Here is a 17,210-nt window from a genome sequence, read left to right as displayed (position 1 = left end):
GGGAGGAAAACTTTTGAACTCCAATTTGTATCCCTGAGACACTATTTTTATTCCCATGGATCCTGAACGTCCCAAAACCAAGCCTGAACCAAGAAAGAAAGTCTGCCCCCTACCAGATCTGGACCCAGATCGGGGGCATGCCCTTCATGCTGTTTTGGATTCAATAGCAGGCTTCTTGGATTGTTTACCCTTGTTCCAAGACTGGTTGGGTCTCCATGTAGGCTTAGATTGCTCCTGCTTAAAGGAGGAAGAGGAAGAATTTCCCTTGAAATTTCGAAAGGAACGAAAATTACTCTGTTGTCCCTTTTGTTTGTTTCTCTTATCCTGAGGAAGGAGCTGACCCTTACCTCCCGTAATATCAGAGATAATTTCCGTCAGGCCAGGTCCAAACAAGGGCTTCCCCTTGTAAGGAATCGCTAGAAGCTTAGACTTGGATGATACGTCAGCAGACCAAGGTTTTAAACATAAGGCTCTGCGGGCTAGGACAGAGAAACCCAAACTTTTAGCTGCCAATTTAATAATCTGAAGGGAAGTGTCCGTAATAAAAGCATTAGCTAACTTCAGAGTTTTTATCCTATCTTGGATCTCCTCCAAAGAAGTCTCAGTCCTGAGAGACTCGGACAAAGCATCAAACCAATAAGCTGCAGCACTAGTGACTGTAGCAATGCACGCCGTAGGCTGTAATTGCAGGTCCTGGTGAATGTAAAGCTTTTTAAGTAAACCTTCTAACTTCTTGTCCATAGGGTCTTTGAAAGCACAACTATCCTCTATGGGAATAGTAGTTCTCTTGGCTAAGGTGGAAATAGCTCCTTCCACCTTAGGAACTGTTTGCCAAGCCTCCTTGAAAGAGTCAGCTATGGGAAACATCTTCTTAAAAATAGGGGAGGGAGAAAAGGAAATGCCTGGTCTCTCCCACTCCTTAGTAATGATCTCCGAAGCTCGCTTTGGAACCGGAAATACATCTGAGTAAGAAGGAACTTCAAAATATCTGTTTAAATTACTAGACTTCACAGGGGCAACCACAACCGTGGAATCACAGTCATCTAAAGTAACCAAAACCTCCCTGAGTAGCAGACGGAGGTGTTCTAACGTAAACCTAAAGGTTACAACCTCTGAGTCAATCAGAGGCAATGAACCTTCTGAATCTGAGATTTCACCCTCAGATGAAACAACAGTACCCTCCTCTTCACGACCTTGGGAGGGTACCTCTGAAACTGCAACAATTGCATCAGAATCTACTGAATGTCTGGATTTCCTCTTATGTTTCCCTGCAACAGTGGGAAATCAGACAATGCATCAGAAATTGTAGAAGACGTGAGAGAAGCAATGTCCTTTAAAGTAACTCCAGCAGGAGATATAGCAGAAGTGCAGGGCACTGCTTGTGCGGGCAGTAAATTTTGGGATGCTTCGGGAGAAAGCTGCGGCATATATTGACCATCATCATTAGATTCTTGGACAATGGCTGCCTTAGAAGAAATTGGCTCTGAAATTTTTTTTTCCCTATAACTTAAAGTCCTTTGAATACATGAAGGACAGAAAGGGCTTGGTGGTTCCACACTGGCGTCAAAACATAAAGCGCAGGTGACATCTTGCAAGTCCCCCTGGTCCATGGTTGTTCAAAATTTGACAAATAACAACTAAAAACTTTAAAAAGTATTTGTAAATATCAAATATAAAAAAAACATTACTGTCTCTTTAAATAATAAACGTTTTTTCTACTTTTTTGTTTTTTTATTCTACTGCAGATTCACGTTAAATGCAAAACACAACCTTCTGCACCTCAGCGCTCAGCTGAAGTGCTCCTACCTGACCCTTAGACTTTTCTCAGACGATCCTTCTTAGAATCAATAACGATGCGCTGACAGGAGAAAGGAACACCGACCCTGCACTAGCAGCGCATAATAACTTAAACATTCGACTCTAGCCCAGCTCTGATTAGCTTCTTGATGTTGCACTATAACACAGCTCCCTAACTGAAGCGCTATGAAATGTGCGTGAACCCCGGAAGCCCCGCCCATCGTGGGCGTAACCTACATAAAAGTAAAGACACGAATGAAGTAAAACTCACAAAAGTGAAAAACCACCAGAGCCATCAAAAAAATTTTTAAAACAGCATAACTCCAGCCCCAGTGCCTGCTCAATAATTACTGCCCAATTACTTTCCCTTCAGGAAAGATTTAAATGGTCCCACATAAAGAGCTACTATCCCTATAGAGCCCCTTATGAATAAAGTGTGCTAACTATTTATCTGAGTCTCCTTGTGCCCCAGAAAAAAACATAGCACTTACCTTGACTTTTACCTGGCAGTAAGGCAGCTCTCAGGCTTGAGAGGTCCTCTCCCTCACATCGTCCTGAGGAAAACAAAATGCTGAGTCACTGAATACCTCAGACTTAAGGAGATAGGGCAGCAAGAAATATGGGAGGCACAGTGAGAATTATGTCCCACAAGTTCCCATTGCCCTAAAGCCACCAAGCCTCTACTGAAGAGACTGATATGGACTACGGCTACACCCCAGGACAAAGTAGCACAATCTTGCACTACTTTAAAAATAATAAACTCTTGATTGAAAAATATTATACTAACACCTGACTTTACCTCTTCCTATCACTAACGTAGGCAAAGAGAATGACTGGAGTGGGAGGGAAGGGAGGAGCTATTTAACAGCTCTGCTGTGGTGCTCTTTGCCTCCTCCTGCTGACCAGGAGGTGAACATCCCATTAGTAATTAAAAAAGAAACATGTTCAGTTTGGCTAAATGAAGAGCATAGACTATATTTTAACCATGTTTCTCATTCTGTTTCAGGATATTAATGAATGTATTCTTGAAAACTATGCAGAGTGTTCAAATCCAAGATTATTTTACATCATACCATATTTTTGTGGTCAGCATCCTAAATGCAGGTGAATATATACGTTTATGATTATGTATAATTCATAAAGCGTAGAATGTATTTATTTGTATGAATAAATATGAAATTTAAAATGTTAAAAATGTTTATTGGCATTAATAACCATAAAGAAAATCAGATAGATTTTAATTCAGTGATAAATTCTTTAATATTAAAAATATTAAATAAGTATAATTTCTTAATTTTTTTTCTTTTTTGTGTGTACCCTTTGACCTTAATAACATTTGCTGTTATCAGAATTTTGCTTTAATTCTCATATATTAATAATATTTTATTTTAACATTCCCTAAAGAAAATTTTATAGAATGTGACTTCTGTCAATACATGAATCCAGTTTGTAGCACTACACAAACAAATGATGCAAACTTCATACCACTATGTTTGCAGAAGGTATCTGCATCACATGCCAAAGAAATGGAAACTGCCCTTGTAAAATGAGCCTTTAGACCAGGGGTATCAAAACTTACTGTATCCAGTGGCCACTGGCTAAGTGTTCTTCTCCCATGGGGGCCATTTGAACAGAGCGAGTGATTTGGAACTAGATATACTAGAAACTGGAAGTGACATTACCCAAGTAGTAGTGCATGGTAGGATCTGCAGTCCACAATAGACATACACAATGTATATTTATCTTGTGAATACCATGATCATTCTGGAACTGAATAAAAAGTGACATTTATCCAAGCAGTGCATAATGGGAGTTTACACTGAACAATGCATGTTTGTCTGTATATTTATCTTGTGAATGCCTATATGGAACATCAACTTGTTACACCTCTTAAAACTTAAGAATATTGATGGGGCCACATTTATAGTTACCTAATAAACAAGGAAGGGCCAGAATAAACTATTTTAAGGGCCGCAAATGGTCCCAGGGCCAGTACTTTGAGACCACTGCTTTAGACTAAGAGGGTTAGACAACTTCTTTAACTGACATGCGGAAATGCTTCAACAAATAATGCATTAAGAAACTAGTTTTGGCTGGCTTATAACCTTTATGATATCCATGAGAAATGACAAGAATTTCTGTCACTCTGATTCAATTTATTTAAATTGTTGATAGCAGACCACATCTAATATGAAAAGCAATTTCTTATTCAGCACATTCTTATCAAGACAAAATGAGGAAACTCTAATATCCAAATTAGCATAAAACAAAAAAACACATTTGGTAAAATTCAGAGACTTGTGGAAGAACCACTTTTTTCCTGAATAAAATATTAAGAGCAGGAACATAGTACTTGTAGCTCTACTACGTACTCAAGCGAGATAATAGTAAAGAGAAAAAGTATCTTCAATATAAGATGTCATAGGGCTACTGCCTGCAAGGGTTCAAAGGAAAAGGTTTATAACTGTGATCTGATGCAATCATATCCTATATTGGCATTACCATGACTGAGTCAGAAGGTGAAAAATTGATTGGTAGAGACTCTAGTCGCCTGGAAAGACCATTAGGCAACTTAGTTAGTCTGCCTGACAATTGCATCTTTTTAAAGTATAAAGTGTTGTGATGTCAACTGTTTGGATTCTAAATTATATAACAACTTTAAGCAGTTCCCTGATATCCGATACTGTAGCAATGTTGTCTTTTATAGATGTATTCTGAAGATCCAGGCAAACTGCTATGAGCTCCAATACAATTTTCAAGTTCTCACATATCACTCCTGATTCTAAGGTGCTAGAGAGTCTGGCCAAGTGATCCCATTGAGGGTCTTTCAAAGGTTTGACTTGATCCAGATTTAACCATATTGCCCATTAAACTAATGCTTGCTTTGCTCATTTTGGAACTCACATGTGAGTCAAAAGACTCAGTAAGGGGTGTTAAACATCAAGAGATCAGAGAAGACAACAGATCTTCTATCTTGCCATCATATCATTGGTATCACTAAGCTTTGATTCAAAATGATGTGCTAAACTAGTCAAAGCATGAGAACATATTGAGGTTTGAAAAAAACAAATCAATACACTTCTAAAAGGATAAACATTTTTGACTGGAAATAAGATTCCTTTTTCCAGATTGAACATCCAGCCATGTTTAGTAAAAGAAAACCATGATAAAATCTCTGTTTGAAAGAGTTTTAGATGGAGTATCAATGAAAATATAATCCAGAAAAATTAACTCTTGGATACATTAAAGGTATATGAAACACAAAAAGTTTTCTTTCATGATTCAGATAAGACATGCAATTTTAAACACAATTCTAATTAACTTCTATTATGAAATTTCCTTTGTTCTCTTATTATCTTTTGTTGAAAAGCAGGGGCATAAGCTCAGGAGTGCGCACATGTCCGGAGCACTATATGGCAGCAGTTTTGCAAGAATGGTATCCATTTGCAAGAGCACTAGATGGCAGCATTATTTCTTGCCATGTAGTGCTGCAGATATTTACTTAGCATATCTCTTACACAATAATTACCATTGGAACCACGAAAATTTAATAATAGAAATAAATCTGAAATTGTATGCTCTGTCTGAATTTCCCAAACCTCAAAATGCCTATAAATACACCCCTCACCACACCCACAATTCAGTTTAACGAATAGCCAAGTAGTGGGGTGAAAAAGAAAGGAGTAAAAAGCATCAACAAAGGAATTTGGAAATAATTGTGCTTTATACAAAAAAAATCATAACCACCATAAAAAGGGTGGGCCTCATGGACTCTTGCCAAAATGAAAGAAATTAATTTATCACGTAAGTTCTTACATAAATTATGTTTTCTTTCATGAGCTAGTGACGTATGGGATAGCAATACCCAAGAAGTGGAACTCCACGCAAGAGTCACTAGAGAGGGAGGGACAAAATAAAAATAGCCATTTCGCTGAAAAAAATGAATCCACAACCCAAATATAAGTTTATTCTCATAAACGAAAGGAAAAACTCAAATCATGAGCAGAAGAATCAAACTGAAACAGCTGCCTGAAGAACTTTTCTAACAAAAACTGCTTTTGAAGAAGCAAATACATAAAAACGGTAGAATTTAGTAAATGTATGCAAAGAAGACCAAGTTGCTGCTTTGCAAATCTGATCAACTGAAGCTTCATTCTTAAAAGCCCACGAAGTGGAGACTGACCTAGTAGAATGAACTGTAATTCTCTGAGGCGGGACCTGACCCAACTCCAAATAAGCGTGATGAGTCAAAAGCTTTAGCCACAATGCCAAAGAAACGGCAGAAGCCTTCTGACCTTTCCTGGAACCAGAAAGGATAATAAATAGACTAGAAGTCTTCCTGAAATCTTTAGTAGCTTCAACATAATATTTCAGAGCTCTCACCACATCCAAAGAATGTAAGGATCTCACTAAAGAAATCTTAGGATTAGGACACAAGGAAAGGACAACAATTTCTCTATTAATGTTGTTAGAATTCACAACCTTAGATAAGAATTTAAATGAAGTCCGCAAAACTGCCTTATCCTGATGAAAAATCAGAAAGGAGATTCAAAAGAGAGAACAAATAATTCAGAAACTCTTCTAGCAGAAGAGATGGGGAAAAGAAACAACACTTTCCAAGAAAGTATTTAAATGTCTAAAGAATGCATAGGCTCAAATGGAGGAGCCTGTAAAGCCTTAAAAAACAAATTAAAACTCCAAGAAGGAGAGAATGATTAATGACAGGCTTGATATGAACCAAAGCCTGAACAAAACAGTGAATATCAGGAAGCTTAGCAATCTTCCTGTGAAACAAAACAGAAAGAGCAGAGATTTGTCCCTTAAAGGAACTTGCAGACAAACCCTTATCCAAAGTATCCTGAAGAAACTGTAAAATTCTTGGAATTCTAAAAGACTGCCAAGAAAATTTATAAGAGAAACACCATGAAATATAAGTCTTCCAAACTCGATAATAAATCTTTCTAGATTTATGAACCTGCAACATAGTATTGATCACAAAGTCAGAGAAACCTCTATGACTAAGCGTTCAATTTCCATACCTTCAGATTTAAAGATTTGAAATCCTGATGGAAAAAAACGGACCTTGAAACAGAAGGTCCGGCCTTAATGGAAGTGGCCAAGGTTGGCAACTGGATATCCGAAAAAGATCCGCATACCAAAACCTGTGAGGCCATGCTGGAGCCACAAGCAGCAACAACAATTGCTCCATGATGATTTTGAAGATCACTCTTGGAAGAAAAACTAAAGGTGGGAAAAATATAAGCAGGTTCATAACACCAAGGAAGTGTCAACGCATCCACTGCTTCCGCCTGAGGATCCCTGGACCTGGACAGGTACCTGGGAAGTTTCTTGTTTAGATGAGAAGCCATCAAATCTATTTCTGAAAGACCCCACATCTGAACAACCTGAGAAAACACATCTGGATGGAGGAACTACTCCCCCGGATGTAAAGTCTGATGGCTGAAATAATCCGCTTCCCAATTGTCTATACCTGGGATATGAACCACAGAAATTAGACAGGAGCTGGAATCCGCCTAAGCAAGTATACGGGATAGTTCTTTCATAGCTTAAGGGCTATGAGTCCCATCCTGATGATTGACAAATGCCACAGTTGTGATATTGTCCATCTGAAAACAAATTAACAGTTCTCTCTTCAACAGAGGCCAAATCTGAAGAGCCCTGAAAATCGCACGGAGTTCCAAAGTATTGATTGGTAATCTCGCCTCTTGAGATTTCCAAACCCCTTGCACTGTCAGAGATCCCCAAACAACTCCCCAACCTGAAAGACTTGCATCTGTTGAGATCACAGTCCAGGTTGGATGAACAAAAGAGGCCCCTAAAACTATACAATGGTGATTTAACCACCAAGTCAGAGATAGTCGAACATTGGGATTTAAGGATATAAATTGTGATATCCTTGAATAAACCCTGCACCATTGGTTCAGCACACAAAGCTGGAGAGGTCTCATATGAAAATGAGCAAAAGGGGATCGCGTCCGATGCTGCAGTCATGAGACCTAAAACTTCCATGCACATAGCTACTAATGGGAATGACTGAGACTGAAGGTTCCAACAGGCTGAAACCAATTTCAAACGTCTCTTGTCATGGACACTGAAATCTTAATCTGCCCCCTACCAGCTGAGCTGGAATGAGGGCCGCACCTACATGCGGACTTAGGGGCTGACTTTGGTTCCTTAAAAGGCTTGGATTTAATCCAATTTGAAGAAAATTTCCAATTAGAAACAGATTTCTTGGAGAAAGGAATAGGTTTCTGTTCCTTATTAAGTCGAAAGGAACGAAAATGGTTAGAAGCTTTAGATTTACCCTTAAGTCTTATCCTAAGGCAAAAAAACTCCCTTCCCCCAGTGACAGTTGAGATAATCAAATTCAACTGAGAACAAAATAACTTATTACCTTGGAAAGAAAGAAATAGCAATCTGGACTTAGAAGTCGTGTCAGTATTCCAGGATTTAAGCCACAAAGCTCTTCTAGCTAAAATAGCTAAAGACATAGATTTAACATAAATTTTGATGAAAAAATGGCATCACAAATAAACTGATTAGTATGTTGAAGCAAGCAGACAATGCTAGACAAATCATAATCCAATTCTTGTTGCGCTAATTTTCCAACCAAAAAGTTGATGCAGCTGCAACATCAGCCAAAAAAAATGCAGGCCTGAGAAGATGACCCGAATATAAATAGGCTTTCTTTAGATAAGATTCAAGTTTCCTATCTAAAGAATCTTAAAAAAGAAGTAGTATCTTCCATAGGAATATTAGTACGCTAAGCAAGAGTAGAGATAGCCCCATCAACTTTTCCCAAAACTCCAATGTAACTGCTGGCAAAGGATACAATTCTTTTTTTTTTTTAAACCTTTAAAGAAGGAATAAAAGAAGTACCAGGCCTATTCCATTCCTTAGAAATCATATTGGAAATAGCATCAGGAACTGGAAAAACCTCTGGAATGACCACAGGTTTATAAACAGAATTTAAACGTTTATTAGTTTTAATATCAAGAGGACTAGTCTCCTCAATATCCAATATAATCAACACTTCTTTAACAAAGAACGAATGTACTCAATTTTAAATAAATAAGTAGATTTGTCAGTGTCAATATCTGAGGAAGGATCTTCTGAATCAGATAGATCCTCATCAGAGGAGGATAATTCAGTATATTGTTGGTCATTTGAAATTTCATCAACTTTATGAGAAATTTTAAAAGACCTTTACATTTATTAGAAGGCGGAATGGCAGACAATGCCTTCTGAATAGAATTAGCAATAAATTCTTATAAATTCACAGGTATATCTTGTACATTAGATGTTAAAGGAACAGCAACAGGCAATGTACTATTACTGATGGACACATTCTCTGCATGTAAAAGTTTAGCATGACAACTTATTACAAACCAAAGCTGGAGATATAATATCCACAAAATTACAACAAATGTACTTAGCTTTGGTAGAACTGTTATCAGTCAGCAGGGTTCCAACAGTGATTTCTGAGACAGGATCAGATTGAGACATCTTACAAATGTAAGAGAAAAAACAACATATAAAGAAAAATGATCAATTTCCATATATGGCAGTTTCAGGAATGGGAAAAAAATGCAAACAGCATAGCCCTCTGATAGAGACAAAAGGCAAGAGGCATATAGGAATGGGGCTTAAAATAATGAAAATATTTGGCGCTAAGTATGACGCACAAACAAACAGAGAAATTGTTTTGGCGCTAACAATATCCGGAAATGACACACTCGCATCATTGAAGACGCAAACTTGTGAAAGGACTCAGCGTCGACAAAAGTCTGCACAATGATAAATGGACCCCAGAGCATGCAATTTTAAGCAACTTTCTAATTTACTCCTATTATCAGTTTTTATTCGTTCTCTTGCTATCTTTATTTGAAAAAGAAGGCATCTAAGCTTTTTTTAGTTCAGTACTCTGGACAGCACTTTTTTTATTGATGGGTGAATTTATCCACCAATCAGCAAAAACAACCCAGGTTGTTCACCCAAAATTGGCCTGGCATTTAAACTTACATTCCTGCATTTCTAAGATACCAAGAGAATGAAGAAAATGTGATAATAGAAGTAAATTAGAAAGTTGCTTAAAATTTCATGCTCTATCTGAATCATGAAAGAAAACATTTGGGTTCAGTGTCCCTTTAAGGTGATAATATGATGCACTGTATATTAGTCAATTCAATACACTGTAGTTTATTGCCAGAATATTATAAAGGAAACAAGTATTACATACGTAGCTCCCACGGAAATTTTCATTGATTAAATATGAAAAATGTTGTTTCATTTTGCTTTTGATTTATGTTATTATACAGATTTGATATGACCCATATGCTGCCCCATTTGTATCATAATTCAGAAACTAATAATAACTTTATCCTTTATTATGTTTTTGTGCTTCCTGAAGAGACCCTGGTGAATGGGCCTTGGAACGAGCAAAGCAGAACGTGAATGAGAATTTCTTACTTGTGGGAATTCTAGAAGAACTGGAAGATGTGTTGCTTCTACTAGAAAGATTTTTACCTCATTATTTCAAGGATGTTATGAGCATCTATAAAAATCCAGGTATAGAAAGTGTGAATTTGTGTTTTGCCAGTGTAATTGCAGCTAATTATTTGGCATTTACTAAAACAGCTTTTTAAGCAGTGTTGGACATCAGGATAGCAGCTCCCGTCTTATTTAGCAGATGGTGCCTCCCAGGAAAATGGTAAGAAAAAATACTTTGGCTTCAGAATAAAGTTGTTCTGATCTAGAATAGTGTATCTCAACTGCAACCCTAAATTATGCTTTACAGACCAGATTTCCCAGCTTGGATTATATCTAGCTCAGTCATTGTGATTAGCTTATCTTTTTACAGGTAGGAGAAATCCATTCTGAGCCTTAAAATCATAGGAATTTTTTTTAGTAGGGGTCACCACCTGGCTGATGTTACTGACCACCGGACTAAAATTTTAGCCAATATAAAGATATTATTGTCTATTATTAAAAATGTTCACCGTTTATTGCAAAAATTATCATTAAATAAATTTGTGTTAAATTAAGCAATTAATTTGTGCTTTAGATAGCAGAAAAAGTTATAATATTATTTAGTATAACACTGCTCTCATCCAGCAACTTTATAATGCCAACTGGCCGGCAACATTTTCTATAGGGAACACTGCACTAGAACACACCAGTGTATTAAAAGAAAGTGGCCAACAGATTAGTATGTTACATAAGAGCTGGAATATTCTAACTAATTTGTGAAGCATTATGTGTTACTCCTGTACTGACATCCAGCCTTTTTGTTCATTCCAGATTTGCTCTAAACAATTTAGGGCTAGATAACAAGTAGACCATTATTTATCACTCCCCCTCTCGTGCGCACTTCAGTAGAAGTCGCTTTTTGCGTGCGTCAGGTTCCACACGTATTACAAGTTGAAAGTAAAACGTTTTTGCTCATGTTCTAACCTGATGCTCACAAAAAGCGAAGTTAGAATATCGCATGCATGTTAATGTATTCCCCCATATACGTCGATGGAGCAAAAAAGTGAAAGAAATAACTAACACCCTACTTGCGCGCAAATCTGATCGCATATTCTCAAGTGCCCTAACCCTACAAAAAAATATGAATATTTCCCATTCCAATGTTCTTCACATAGAAGACTTTGTTCTATTTATTCATAAATATATATTTCTACATATATCTAATGTTTTTTTTTGGTAAAATATATACCTATATATCTATATTATTATATAAACGTATAGATACATACATATATATATAGGAAGTGCAGCTCGCTCCTGCTCTGTCTGACAGCGGGAGCGAGCTGCACTGAGTGTAATGGCGCAGTCAGGCCGGGCTGTGAGTAGACAGCTGGCCAGATGTGCTCTGTGTAAAAACCAGACCTGCTCAGAAGAGTACAGAGATCGGTTCTGGAAAACAGTATTTTTTAATAAAACTTTGCAGGCAATATTAGGTTATATAACTTTAGCACTAATATAATGTTATATAATTCTGCACTATGTGCAGAATTATATAACATTATTTTCTATGTTTACTGACCCTTTAAGGCCACGTGTTGCTACATACTTAAAGGGACAGTAAAGTCAAAAATTAAACTTTCAGAATTTAGATAAAGCATGCCATTTTAAACAACTTTCCAGCTTACTTACATTATGTACTTTGCTTTCTTCTTATGGTATCCTTTGTTGAAAATTATACATAGGTTGGCTCAGGAGCAGCAATGCACTACTGGTAGCTAGCTGCTGATTGGTGGCTGCACATATACTTACCCAATGTGTTCAGCTAGTTCCAAGTAGTGCTTTCCTGCCTCTTTAACAAAGGCAGGAAAGCAAATTTGGTAATAGAAGTAAATTGAAAAGTTGTTTAAAACGTTATGCTGTGTCTGAATCATGAAATAAATTATTTGGGTTTATGTCCCTTTATAGCTGATAAAAAAACATTTTAGCCAAAGTGCAAAATAAATTAAAATACTTTGTTGCTTCAAGGGACAGTCTACTCTTGAATTTTTATTGTTTAAAAAGATAGATAATCCCTTTATTACCCAATCTCCAGTTTTGCACAATTTTGCACAACCACCAACACAGTTATATTAATATACTTTGTACCTCTGTAATTACCTTGTATCTAAGCATCTGCAGACTGCCCCCTTATCTCAGTTCTTTTGACAGACATGCATTTTAGCCAATAAGTTTCCTCTCATAAGTAACTCCATGGGCGTGAACACAATGTTATCTATACGGCACAAATCAACTAGAGCCCTCTAGCTGTGAAAACTGTCAAATGCATTCAGATAAGAGGCGGCCTTCAATGGCTTACAAATTAGCATATGAGCCTACCTAGGTTTAGATTTCAACTAAGATTACCAAGAGTACAAAGCAAATATTTACTAGACTGTCCCTTTCACAGAGGGTAATTGTAATAAAATAGATTTTTAAATACAATAATAATAGACTGCAACATGACTACATACTATATCACACTTAAGGCGGTATATTCCTTTCTGCTCATGTATGCAGCCTTTAGCAAAGCAATAAATGATAAAATCTCCCCTGTACGCCTAACATACTGGAAAACCTGGACACCATTTGTTCGTGCTCAATAGTGCATCACAGTTACTGTTTACTAAGTAAATGTATGTATACTATGGGATAATGTGGTATGCTACATAGAACAAAATACACGTCAAACAATTATAAATGGTACAAGTTTTGGATAGGCATGGGTGATGGAATTTAGATCTCACAATAAAGGTGTTGCAACTGGCACAATCACCATATAGATAACAGACCAATTTATTTTCTGGTAGCTAAGAAGTGTTTTTCATCCTTTGTATAAAGAGAGTTTTAACAAGAAGATCCCTTAGGTTACATGACATCCTATAAATAATAGATGGAATGTTAGAATTGTATTACTGGTGATAAAGACATTTTTATGATTGATAATTGAAGTATATCTTGTCACAAAATCCAAGCCATCCCAAGCAAATCTCCCTGTCTGTAATGTTAGATCTACACCCCCAAGTCCTTTTCTCTATATCATTGTTGGATGATCTTGTAAGTACCCTCTTTCTTAGTAAAAATTTTGTTCATTATTTTAATTATTTTTCAGAGCACAAAAAACTTGGAAATCTGACAGTCACAGTAAAGAAGTCCTTTCCTTCTCCCAGCGCCTTACAGGTTCTTTACCAGCGCATGAAATACGAATATGATTTTTACTACTATGTTAAGGAACAATTTCATTTATTAAAGCGCAAGTTTGGACTAAAGTCTCATGTCAAAGAAACACCTAGACAAGATCTATCAAACCCTGTCTCTGTTCCCATGGAGACAGAAGAACCATTGGAAGATGAGGGGGATCAGGATGATGAGAAATGGTTAGAGGACATTTATAAAAGGTGATGCACCCAAGCTGGTGCTGTGTTTGTGAGTCCAGATCCCATTTCTTAAGAGCTTTTTTATTGTTAAAAAAAAATCTTAAGGAACATAGTTAATGCTGAGTGGTATTAACACAACTTCCCACATGTTGGGTATTAGGGAAATACCCGTTTTTGCGGGTCTTGTTTACGTTTATTTTTTTATTTTCAGTGAGATGGTAAAAGAGTATAGAAATATAATATGAAACATCCTGATTCAAAATATTGCCAGTAAAATAATTTTTCATAATGATGTCTGTGTTTGTTTAAAGCAGGAATGCACAAGAGACTTGTGGGGTTGGAGACAGCGGGTACATTTACAACTCAAAACCTATAACTATTAAAGGAACATTCCAGTCAAAATATAAATGCACATAGATGAATTACATTTTTGAATAGAAGCATATTTACAATATACATGTATTGGCAAAAATGCTTCTATTAAGAGTTATCACTGTTTTAGTGTTAACATTTTTCTCTGCACGTGCATGTGAAGCATAGCTAGATATTCTCACTGCACCCACATTTTAAATAATGCAGCTGATCAACTGAACAAATTGAACAATTAACAAATTGAGTCATTGCCAGATGGTACAAGCACCTTAGGCTCTTCGAACAAGTGTTGTGTTTAAAATGCTGGTGCACGGTGCATACTTAAATACACTTTTGAAACAGCTATAGCTTTTATTAGAAGCATTTTTGCTAATGCGTGTATATTACATAATTGCTTCTGTTCAATACAGAAATGCACCCACATGGTTTCCAATTTTGGCTGGACTACCCCTTTAAGTGTAAGGCTTAAAGGACCAGTCAATACAGTAACTTTACATAATCAAAAGACACTGCAATGGCACTTAGTCTGAACTTCAAATGAGTAGTAATTTTTCTGACAAATTTCAGTTATGTCTAACTCCACTCCCACTGCATCATGTGACAGCCATCAGCCAATCAAAAATATATATACGTATATTCTGTGAATTCTTGCCCATGCTCAGTAGGAGCTGGTGACTCAAAAAGTGTAAATTTAAAAAACTGAGCACATTTTCTTAATGGAAGTAAATGGAAAGTTGTTTAAAATTGCCTGTTCTATCTGAATCATCAAAGTTTAATTTTGACTTGAGTGTCCCTTTACTTCACTGTTTTACATATATGCACACATACACACACATTGCGCACACAGTGTTCTCCCCAGGACCTATTTAACGTGCACAACACCCAGATAATTTTACTGAGCACCCGACTAAAATTTAAGGAAGTAGTAAGCTAATATTTATTTATTTTTTTCAACGTTCACATTAATTAATTTGTGCTTTGGATAGCTTTTCAAATAATATTTATAACAGAACATGTTATAAAATAGCAAAATATTACATTATCCCCACCTGGCTACTAAATAAAACACTCTGTGGAGAAAACAGTGTGGGTGTATATGTGTGTTTATATATATATAGATCCAGATAGAGAGAGAAATAAATATCAGGCATCACAACTAGATTCTGATAAATGAGAGGGGTTTCAGCACGACTGGAACACTCTACAGAAAAGACTAATGCACGTGCGGGTACAGCATAAACAGATGTTAACCTGTTTGGATGGAACTCGGCTTGAAGAAGCACAGGATCCTATGGGCACCAGAGCACGTTTTCACCTTGTTTTGCCCACTGTATCAGTAGCAATCAGCTCTGGAGGAGCATACACCTGCAGCTACTATGGAAGTGCTGATCGCCCAGTTTCGAGACAGGTCAGATATTATACAGTAACTCTGTTATAACATTGCTGTTCATGATGAAGCATTGATACTGCTGTCTATAATGAAGCTGAAATAAATATATACCTGCAGCTCATTGTCTATACAACACAATCTTGCACAAAACTGGAATCTCTGGCTGCCTTTGGCAACTATACAAGTACAGAGAGTTTTCTATGCATCTTGTTGGAATCTGCAATTTATAAAAGGAATCACTGATATTGGCGTTTAAATACCCCTTTCTTTTTGCAAGCTTGCACTTTTTTCCGCAACAGTACAGGTTTTTTAGGTGTGAGGCACACCTTTGGTGCTTGAATTTAAAGTTGTATATGTTCTGTGTTTTTGATTAAAACCTATCTGTTTATCCTGTATCCGCACGGGCATTAGTCTTTTCTGTGGAGTGTTCCAGTCTAAACATTTAACAATATTGGATATTAAAAGTGCTGAAACCCCTCTCATTTGTCAGAATTTAGTTGTGATGTCTGATATTTCTTTCTCTCTCTATCTGGATCTTCATTTAATATAGAGGGTCTGCACCTGAGCTCATTTGCTGACTTACTCCCGGCTGAGCCCTTACTTATATATCCAAAGCTACCTATTTCCTATCACTGTTTTAGTGAGGATTTTTGTGAATATTATAACCTCTCCTGACTCTGCACCAGTATATTTTGGTATATATATATACCAAAACAAGAATATTGCAATGAGCTTTCTCTCTTCATAAAGTCTGTAGAAGTACCTGAGAAAGAGAGGTAACTCCCTGCAATACCATTGTTGTTTTGGTGTCTAAATCACTGGACTAACACAGTCCCTCCAATTATATATATAAGGGATGGCTAACTGGAAGACGATGTGGCCCTCTGTGCAAGCTTTTGTGTCCCAGGTAAAATGCGGGACTAAGAATGTGTGTCACAGTTTCTGTGGTGCCAGGAGAAGACAGAACTAAAAATGTGTGCTCTGGGGACTTGGGGATAATTAAGGTGGCCACAAAGCTGTCATTGGAGAGCAGAACAACATCAATCTTACCTAAATGTGCCCACTGGACATTTTAAATAAATAAATTATGATGTGTTTAATAGCTATACATTTATATGCGGCACTTAAGGATTCCAAATATTAATCTGTGGCCCTAATGTGCTGGCCATCACTGATATATATTGTACATACATACATACATACATACATACACATATATATACAGTTGTATGTAAAAGTTTAGGCACCCCTGACACTTTCCATGATTTTCATTTATAAATAATTGGGTGTTTGGATCAGCAATTTCATTTTGATCTATCAAATAACTAAAGGACACAGTAATATTTCAGCAGTGAAATTAGGTTTATTGGATTAACAGAAAATGTGCAATATGCATGTAAATGAAATTAGACAGGTGCATAAATTTGGGTACCCCAACAGAAATATTGCATCAATATTTAGTAGAGTCTCCTTTAGCAGAAATAACAGCCTCTAGATGCTTCCTATAGCCTATAATGAGTGTCTGGATTCTGGATGAAGGTATTTTGGACCATTCCTCTGTGCAAAACATCTCCAATTCAGTTAGGTTTGATGGTTGCCGACCATGGACAGCCCGCTTCAAATCACCCCACAGATTTTCAATGATATTCAGGTCTGGGGACTTGGATGGCCATTCCAGAACATTGTACTTGTTCCTCTGCATAAATGCCAGAGTAGATTTTGAGCAGTGTTTTGGGTCGTTGTCTTGT

General features: G+C 36.9%; 1 protein-coding gene across 1 annotated transcript in view; it reads left to right on the top strand.

Moving 5' to 3' along the window:
* Positions 1-13,989, top strand: part of UST (uronyl 2-sulfotransferase) — a 735,125-nt gene extending 721,136 nt beyond the window's left edge. The window contains exons 6-8 of the mRNA XM_053710638.1: positions 2,804-2,901; positions 10,229-10,386; positions 13,436-13,989. Of these exons, the coding sequence (XP_053566613.1) occupies positions 2,804-2,901; positions 10,229-10,386; positions 13,436-13,725 (546 nt within the window). The 3' untranslated portion in view covers positions 13,726-13,989. The remainder of the gene's footprint in view (positions 1-2,803; positions 2,902-10,228; positions 10,387-13,435) is intronic.
* The last annotated feature ends 3,221 nt before the right edge of the window (positions 13,990-17,210 follow it).

The sequence above is a fragment of the Bombina bombina genome, chromosome 4 (assembly GCF_027579735.1).
Source record: "Bombina bombina isolate aBomBom1 chromosome 4, aBomBom1.pri, whole genome shotgun sequence".
In the NCBI taxonomy this organism is placed as follows: Eukaryota; Metazoa; Chordata; class Amphibia; order Anura; family Bombinatoridae; genus Bombina; species Bombina bombina.
The sequence above is the reverse complement of the archived record's forward strand: the minus strand, read 5'-3'. Positions and strand labels throughout refer to the sequence as shown.